Source organism: Neopsephotus bourkii, unplaced genomic scaffold (genome assembly GCF_033783945.1).
Source record: "Neopsephotus bourkii isolate Nb327-2 ecotype Australia unplaced genomic scaffold, CSIRO-AGI_Nbou_v1 NB_659, whole genome shotgun sequence".
Lineage (NCBI taxonomy): Eukaryota > Metazoa > Chordata > Aves > Psittaciformes > Psittacidae > Neopsephotus > Neopsephotus bourkii.
Genome location: NW_026901158.1, coordinates 5,896,074 through 5,905,499, shown reverse-complemented (window position 1 = coordinate 5,905,499; position 9,426 = coordinate 5,896,074). Strand labels below are relative to the sequence as shown.

Genomic DNA, 9,426 nt, shown 5'->3' with positions numbered 1-9,426 from the left:
TCTGATTTCCCTCTGATAGGAGTTTCTACCCTGAACTAACCAGACTGGAAACAGATCACAAGCACTGGAGTTGGTAAAAAAAGGGATGCTCTTCTGCTTTTGGACTATCATGCTGTGTTAATGACTACACTGTCCTTCCATGAGTGCTCATCAGCTTTAAATCCTGAGTGCATTCTACCAGCTCACCAGATGTGCTCTTGAGCTGGAGCATTTCCTGAGCCAAGGCAATTAAGGCACAAAATCATTTTAATGTTAAATTTTATTTTGCTGCTTGTTTGTTTTTGTTGTTGATTTTGGTTTGTTGGGGGTTTTCTTACAGAAAAGGCTCAGGACTAAACTTCACACCACAGCCTTTTCTACTTTTAAAGTTAAAATTGGTCATCCCATACTTTCTTTAGTTCATTATGGAAGTGTGACCTTTTATTCCACTGGAACACAAGTAAGCTTGCTGCTATCCTAGAAGGCTGTCAGTCAGCACTCCTTCATCTCAGTTGAACACATAGGACCTACAATCTTTCCTCGTGCACTGAAACTTGGTATTCTTTTATAAACTTTTATTAGTTGAGGTAGTAATATTGCCAATAGTGTTACTGGGGCTAGGCAAGAAGTACCCACCTCTGCTACTGGTTCTCTCCCCACAAGCTACAGTAAAGGCCTGAGCATGAAGTTATCTGCAGAAATAATTCTGTACGTAAGTATGTTGGTATCATTATTTGCTGAGTTGATTCAAAAATAGTCTGTGAATTGTTAACAGCACCATCAGCTTAGAGAAAAAACCCTCAGGAAGCTGGTCAGGGCATAAAAAAGTACAGGCTAATTATCTCATAATCTGAATGTACTGTTTTACAGCTGTTTCTCATGCACATTAACACTATTAAAGCCTCAGATCTTGGTAAAAAAGCACTAAGTTGAGGCATGTGGTCAAAATGAAATTTGCCTTTGACTATCCAAATATTGACTCAAGTATTTCTATTACGTGCCTAACACTACTGACAAAAGGCACTGCAGTTCTCACAGTGAGAACTAGGTTGAAGAAAGGCCACAGGAATTATATTGATTCTGGCTGATTTTGTCTGTAATTGCTGTTCCTTGGCAGCAGAAAGAGAGGGAAGCTTTGGGGAAGTGAACGTGGATGATCACACTGTTCGTTTGTCTCTTCTGGGGAGATATGGATGCAGTTGCAAAAGGAAGTAAATTTGGACCTTTGCTCCATCCAGAACTCGGCTCTGCTGCCCTTCCCAGACCCAGTGTTTAACAGTGTTATTCATATGTAAAAAAAATAACCCTGACTTATCCTTGAAGTGTAATCTGCAGGATGAACAGGTTGTGGAATAAGCTGCATAGTTCATGATGTACTGAAGTTCCATCTAAGGCAAGAGCAGCAATTGCATTAGCAAAGCTTTACGCAGCAGATGTGTTGGCACTCTACCAGGTAGGTGCTGCTGTGACTAGACAGGCTCATTGTTCCTGTGAAAATAGATTTTCTCCCATGCAGTCAGGTGGCATGAACAGAAGAATCTCCAGAGATTGAGGATGACCCCTTGGTCAAAGGGATTCTCCAACTCAGAGTGTCGCAGGTAGGAGATGCGATGATGTGACATGAATTCCCAGGTGGTGGTGTTGCATGAGATCAGATAGAGGTGTGAAATGAGCAGCAGCACAACAACAATGGTGAATATAACTATCAGGAGAAAGGATGTGAGGAGGAAAATGTTGTGATTCAGCCACTCCCAGGACAGTTCAAAGTAGAGGCCTGACCTGTCAATTCAAAGAGCAATAAATCCATGGTTAAAAATGCTGAGCTAATTCCAAAAGCCAAGTGACCTTGATGGAACATGTAAATTGGTACATAACTACTGAACTTCTGATAATCATGTTCTACAGAGTTATACTGTTAATATACTGTTACTTAAGAGTTAATAAACTCTTAAGAGACTGCACCAATAGCGACTTAGTATCTAAGAAGTTGAAAAGATACTGGTTCCCCTGACAGCTGAGACAATCACCTTCAGTTAATTCATCCTGAACAGGCTGAAACCCCGTTGGTGTTTCCAGTACTTGGATTTGTAAACCCAGGTCTTATTAGAGTAATTGAAGCAAAATCAGCTTTTGTACTGCTGTGAATTCTGGTAATTAAATCTTAATGATGAATATGAAACCTAAATTATCAGATTCTGTTCAACTACTGCTCAGCTATGTTGTCCCTCAGCAGATTAGGGGGCTCCAGGGTGCAAAGATGGTGAAGATCCAAAGCCTACAATTACTGCTTTGCTCTACATAACCCCTTCAGTGGGACTCTAGCAGCATCAGAACATTTAGCCATCTCAGAGGTCAGAGTGCTGCCTCAAGGCCTTACCAAGCAACCTGACCTCCCCACACCAGCACAACAAGCTGCACGCTCAGGTAGACTATAAAGAAGGGGTGATTCTTTTCTCCTATGCAGTTCTCAATCCAGGGACAGTGATGGTCGTAGCGCCGCACGCAGTGCTGGCACAGCTGGCAGTGCCTGGCTCGCATCGGCTGCTGCAAAACACAAACCAACAAAAAGAGAAGAAAACCACTAGCAGTAACCTTTTACTGTGGTTGTGCTAGTGTGGTAGAAGAGAACATCACGCAAAACTCCCTTCCTCCACAGCAGTACTGTCCCAAAAACACTCTTTTTTGAGAGAACACCACAACATACACTGCTAAGACAACTAAAGGGGATCGTGATCAACCTGGTAAAGATCCAAATGAATGAGTTCCAAATTAAATTATTCTCCAGCACTACTTCTAGCTATATTTTTTAAACTACTTACTTATAGGAAGTTCAGTGTGTAAGGGAGGGAGCTAGAGCCAGTCAGTCTATTCACGATTGATGTGGAAAGCTAGGACCTCGACTATTGAATAAAGTGGTCAGAGATGGGATGTTCTTATGCGACTGCATGGAGGAGGGAAATGTCTTTGCTGCTGGGGAAACACAACACACAGACACAGGAAAGTGACTCAATTGCTAGGAACAGAGAATATGAAATATCTGGCTGAGAAAAGTAGTGCCCCCTAGGATTTGTTCCCCAAGGCATATGTATATATGTCTTGCCAGTTTTTCCTCTTGTAATAAGCTCACTTCTGGTAGACACTCTTCAGGAATTCATGGAAGCTAGGATAATGCTTGATTTTATTAAACTGATAAGCATCACTGTGAAAACAGGCCTTTCTAGGCTTTAGGCAAACTATTCTAAGAGCTAATCTAATTGCTCTAATTTTTCCTTCATGCTGTCTTTTGCAACTCAGACTAATGTTTTGCTGGGTTTAGGCCTCCAAATGATAGAGATAGCAAGTTTTTGTATGTCATGCTTGGCTGCCTTATCACAGTATCTTCAAAATAACCTTTTTGACAATACTGTAAGGTCTGACTGACATGGCAGTAAGAAGTAAAAGAAGATCCTTCTTTCTGTAAGCCAGCAGGGGTTTCAGCCCCGGAAAACCAGCTCACATGCCAATGCCTATGACTACATCTTTAGCTACACAGTTCCTTTGGACCACTTCAATTCAAAACTGTATCGGAATTCAATTTGCTTGTGTTTATTTTTTCTGTGAGTTTTTCAGCAGAAGGGTGACCCTTTGATAGAATCAATCAGATCTGCCATGCCTCCAAACCCCTGAGCAGTGAGCAGCAATGATAGAAAAGCAACAGCTGCTGAACAAAGAGGTTGCCAAAACATGTAAGCTTGGGAACTGCCCATGCCATCCTCTTCTAGTGTGTTACAAATGCCTACTTTCCCCATGAACACCTACCTTCACCATGCAGTAACCACAACGCCGCAGCTTAACATTACTTGGAACCAGAGGTATGACCACACTTTGTTCTTCACTCTTCTCTGCCTACAAAAAAAGAGAAAGGGACTAACTAAGGAGGCTTTGTGTGCTGCTGCTGTGCCATGACTGAGCTGTCTGTATCCTTTAGTTAATAGTTAAGCAGTGCTGGTTCTCTCTGTCATTAAGAAGGTTAAGCAGAGTAATTTCTTCAAATCCCTACAGGAGCTGCAGACAGTTAATGTACAGCGAGAGAAAACAGGCTACTGTAACCACCAAAAGCATGTTTTCAGAGGCAGAAGTAACTGTGGGCAAGATACCACACTGATCCTGAGGCTACGCTTTGGGACAAAAACAAGGTTAGACTTTGCTTCCAAACACAGTAATGGTATCTTTTCTGTATAAGCAGTGCTACTTATTTTTAGCACAGCCAACATGTACTTCAATGATGGATGATTAAACCTTGTCCTACACAATCTGTAGGCAGCTAACCTGAAGCAGACTATCTCTGTTACTGAAACTTTGCATCTTTTTTACTTCATTGTAACTTGTATGTGTACATGTCCACTGAGAGGACAACAAATCTATACACAGTTCAATAGAGCTGCAGAGCCTGCTTTCTTTCCAAGCTTGCCAGTTGGTTTTTTGCACTTGTACCACTTAGCAGTAGTTAGCATAAAACAGGTCATGTATACATTCCATAGGGTACTGCAGTCTGATGTGAGAAAGAGGACTTGTGCTCAAATGGCACAGTGCATTTAGAACGGGGGATGTGGTGTAAAAGACACACTTAAAGTCTATGAACCCTACTGCTGTCACAGAATATGATTTGGACACTGTCCATCCTGATCTCCAGTGGTCCATGTAGGTTTCCTTTATGCCAAGTGCAACAGAAGCAGGTTGTTGTTATCTAACAGAGTGGAGAAACGAAAAGCGTATAGAAGTTATAGCCTCACCACTTTCTTCCATTCATGAAGTGCTATACCTTCTCTTCCTCTTCAGCCTTAACAAAACCTGGGTCCATGAGACACACCCTGAAGTACAGCAGGATCGAGCACAAAACCAGCGAGACGAAGATCAGCGGCTGCAGCAGCTCCCCGCGCTCCTCTTGCTTTTGCAGATCTGAAAAGGAGAGCAGTGCTTCCTTGTGAAGCCTTTAGGGCTTTTCTCTCTACCCCTAACAAAGGGCTCCCGCATCCCTACGGGAGGAGCAATGGAAGAGCCCGGTAATGGTTCCCTTCTGCTCTCAGGTCCAGAGGCCGAGGCACGGCGGAGAACACCCGCGCTCCCCAATGGCGCAGCCGGAGCCCGGCCCGCAGCCTCCTCTGCTCAGGGGCGGGCCTGGCCCAGCCCTCGGCCGCCCCTTCCCCGTGTCAGGCAGGGTCCCGTGCCCGGGAGGCCCGCAGCGGCCCCGCCTCACCTGTGCGGTGCAGGAACAGCCCCAGCGCCAGCCCACAGCTGAGGGCCGTGTGTGCCACCCTCACCCACAGCCGCCCGCCACCCATGGCGCCCGCCGGCCCGGAAGGGCGGGCGGCTCCCGAGGGCGGTGCCTGCGGCCGGGGCTCCGCTGAGGAGCGGCCGTTGCCGTCCTCGGAGCGCGGGTCTGCTATGAGGTGGCCTGGGCCGTTGCCAGCACCTCAGGCTCGGCTCCCCCGAGTGGGAACCGAGGTCTGTTTCCCCCCTCCCTCCCTTGCAGCCTGCCGGCCGCCTTTCATCCCCTCACACCGTCCTGCATGCTGGCCCTCCACCTCCTTCAGCTCCCTTCGCTCTTGTCCTCCCTCCCTGAACCCCGGGATCCACGCGGCCCCTCTGTCCCCGGCCGTGAGTACCATGGGGAGCACAGAGCACGGGGTGGTTAAACTCCCCTGCACCTCACAGTTAAACCCGAGGCGAATGCTGCTCAATGTAGATAGGAGCAATAGGAGTCTCGCAGAGGTGTGCTGCTCGAAGGTGAAGGGGGCAAGGTGCTGTTTGGGTGAACTCCGGTCGTGCCACTTTATTTCACGTGTTGATTTCTGTCCCCTAGGAAGAAGCGCAGAGGTTCTGCCTGGCTGAACACATTTAGCTTGTGAAACGTTTGACACACTTTCAACAGGAGACTGCTGGGGTGGGTGGGAGCTGAGCTGAATTCCAATGTCTGCAGACTGCCCTGACAGCAGCAGAGGGAAGCCAGCTAGTCTAGAGAATGGTCATTCATCTGAAAGCAGCTGAATTGCACCCCAGATATGTTGGTTTTAATCTCTTGCTAACAGTAAGGAAAGCAAAGATGACTAGCTTAAATGTACACATTTACACTCTGAGTGTTGGTTTAGGGGAAATGAATCTCATCACAGGCCTCTAAAAGTTCTGAAATCAGGTTTTTTTCTCTTTAAACTCTTCAGTTTTAACACAGATGTATCTTGCTGAGGTTGTTACCTTCTTTCCCAGTAAAAATTTTGACAGGAAAATCACATTCTTTGCACATTTAAACTTAAAACCTATCAGATTCCTTGGTATTGTTTGACCACAAGGGGGGTATTCTTGATTTGGTCTCTTTGAGTCAGTGGCCACCTGCTGATTCCAGGAAAGCACCTGGCTTAAAATGGTTTTCGTGAGACAGCTGTGTTGAAATGTTAATGAAAAACATAGTTTACATTTCCAACAGTCATTCAAATCCTTTTGCTTTCTTTTTTGTTCTAGGTAAATGCAAACCATACAAAAATTGTCCCTCAGACACCTCATAGACTGCATCAGGGCTTGTCAAACCTCACTTTGTATGTGAGGTGGCCCTGCTACTCTCTGCCTGCTTTAAATATCCTGAAAACCTTTCCCTTCCTTGAGTTGCAAAGGAAGCCTTGCAGAACAGTAGGAAGCTCAGAACAGCACCATCAGGCTCTATCTACAAACAGAAAGAGAAGGTGGGTAGTGTCTTTCCGTTCTTTGCAGAGAGGTGTAAATTTTAAAGCTTAGTGAAGGCAATTTGCGTAGTAGCAATATTACCCACTTGAAAGTAGAAACGTTCTTATGTTCTAGAAAAGTCTGTCTTAAGAAATGTATTCTCTCTCTCTGTGATTAAAACAATTTGGTGCATGTTATATTTCTGGCTTACAGAGATCAGAGCTTATCTCTGCCTTAAGGGTTTCAACCTAAATGACTGGTTAAAATTAGGCTTAGCTCCAGAAAAGTCTCTACTAGTCAGTTTGAGTGGAGAAGCTAGGTTCTTGTGGTATTCCAGCTAGGTATTTCATGCTCCTGGAAGCTGGGAGCATGTCTTTGTACTCTTACAACACAGTACATTTTCAGCTTCCCAGAGGTAGTTGTTTCACATGATTCCTCCTTCAGCCAGCCAGAGTGTGATCCTTTAGAGTTTACATTGACCATTGAATTAACTGGTACTTGAACGCTTGCAGGACCAGGGTCATAAGAAAGTCACACCAGCCTTAAAGCAGATTGATTGTTTTAAGCCGCAGTCTTAGGTACTCAGTTTCTGCCCACTTACAAAGCTTGGGCTGTGGAATATAAGCCACAGATCCGTTGCAGAGTTCAGAGGCAATATGCACAGGCAAATATTGTTCTGATTTCTTTTCCTTCTCTCCCATAATTCCATAACAATACTCCCTTCCTCCATGCCTCTCTTCTATGGACAAACAGTTATTGTATCCTTTGGAGTGATGAAAGGAAAAGCCACTGAACAGCATCATCAACACATGGCAGTTCCTTTCATCTGCAATTAAACACATGACAGCAAATGGAGCAGTAACGTACCTAAATGAACCACATTCATAGACCAAAGGAAGAAGACATTGTTAAGCACTAGGTTTAATACACAGCGGGTATCCAATGGATACAACAGAAAAGTTAATTCATTCAGAATTGTAAGGAAGCAACAGTTGTGCATTATTATTTTTTTGCTTGGTTTCACCATGTACAAACATTTGAACCAGGCCTTTCAACATTAGGCAGGTGAGTGGACAGAGTAAAAGCAGACACTTGCTCATTGTAACTGAGGTTACTTTCTTGAAGCAAAACAAGGAAATACACATTTGGTTAGCTTAAAAACTTTTTTTTTAAACAAGGAAAGAATTACAGAGAGAATCAGTGACAATTCGATGAAATCAAACAGTCTGCTAAAGCAGAAGTGTTTCATGTCAGTAGATCTCCCTCATTCCTTTTAAGTGTTGTCTTCTCATTCAGCCCCCCATGTTGCTTTTCATCCATTCCTGACTACTCTTACCCTCTGTGCTTCTTACAGATGGCTGTTGTGGAGACCAGCTATTTCCCTGCTTTTAATTCTCTTTTTCTAGCACAAGCTCCCCTCTAACACCTGAGTTGTGGCAGCTCCTCCCTAAACAGTCTCAAGAAAATGTCATTTCTGTGGAGCAATGCCTGAATGCAGTGCCCCTACAGCTCTTCTCCTGCGGGTAATTATTGCCTTCAAGTGATGAGAGGGGACTAAGCTCACAACTCTTAAGACTTTTCTTCCCCCTTATCTTTCACAGAGACCAAACATTTCATCTAGCAGGTGCAGGGTGATAGCAGCCATCACGCAGATGGGGCAGATGAATTATCTGCAATGTTACTAATTGCCACAAGAATCACTGTTAAACTTTTTCGGCTTGGACTAAATAAGAAAGTCTGGTGCTGCTGAACGCTTAACTTCATACAAGTAGATGCCAATCCTTATAAGCAGTTCCTCCCACAGATCCTGTAAAATGGAAGCACTTGTGAAAGGCTGCCCACTAATTTGCTTTCTTATCTGTCACACAGAAAATGGCAGTCACCTGACACTCTGCATGTTGAGGACTTTGACTTGGCCAAGTCATTGACTTGGGCTACTGAACCATGAAGGCATCCTTCCAGCCAGGATAGAAACTACATACAGTCAAGGTAGAGGGTTCCTTTGATGGCACAGTCTCTGCAGAGAGCTACTGAGTTGTGTTTGTGCTCTGTTTGCCATGCTTCTGAATATTAAAGGAAATGTAGTAGTGAGAACGTGAAGAACAGGTTGAACAGAACAACAGCTACAGAGCATGAAGAGCCCCTCTGCCACATCTTTACACACTATGAACTTCTCTGCAGCTGAATTCTCATTTGACAGAGATTTTGTTCTAGTTTTCTAGGCAGAGTTGGTTCTTGGCTCTATAATTCTGCATGGAGTTGAAGTCTCCAGGTTCATTTGTTTGCTCCAGCAAAGCCAGAAGGCCTGAGAGGCTTCTCTAACAGTCAAACATTTCAGAGTATGCAACTTCCCCTTTTACACTAGACCTTCATAAAAAATCAGCCACTTTGCCCTCCCCTCCTTTACAGAATATTGGTGTGATGGCTGCAGATAATTACCCTGTTCTGTCCTGAGTAATTAACACCTCTTTGCCTCCAAAAAGTGCTTGTGGATCATGGTACCTGCATTATGCCCAGGGTGCAACAGCTCCTGTGCTTTCAGTTAGGAAAATGGAGGTACAAACTAGTTTTAAACGTCCAATTCTAGGACTTTATGGATTCTGCTCAGCTATTCAGAGGATACTTTACTCTCTTTTCCCCCTTACTGAAATGGAAATGTTATTTTTCAGCTCACAAAGTCCTTTGGCTTGAAGACATGGAAGCTTGTAGCCAAAGCTCACATCACTCTAACAGGGATGCTATTTCATTTAAAAT

General features: G+C 44.3%; 1 protein-coding gene across 2 annotated transcripts; it reads right to left on the bottom strand.

Moving 5' to 3' along the window:
- Nucleotides 1-243: 243 nt before the first annotated feature.
- On the bottom strand, nucleotides 244-5,348 carry ZDHHC12 (zinc finger DHHC-type palmitoyltransferase 12). Of its 2 annotated transcripts, none has more exons than XM_061352841.1 (5): nucleotides 5,216-5,348; nucleotides 4,781-4,917; nucleotides 3,778-3,864; nucleotides 2,357-2,523; nucleotides 244-1,758 (listed from the first exon to the last, which is right to left on the bottom strand). In XM_061352841.1, the coding sequence occupies exons 1-5, from the start codon at nucleotides 5,298-5,300 to the stop codon at nucleotides 1,449-1,451; spliced, it is 786 nt and encodes a 261-aa protein (XP_061208825.1). In that variant the 5' UTR covers nucleotides 5,301-5,348; the 3' UTR covers nucleotides 244-1,448. The 2 variants fall into 2 exon arrangements, with proteins under 2 accessions (XP_061208825.1, XP_061208826.1); XM_061352842.1 differs by having other exon boundaries at nucleotides 2,357-2,520.
- Nucleotides 5,349-9,426: the final 4,078 nt, after the last annotated feature.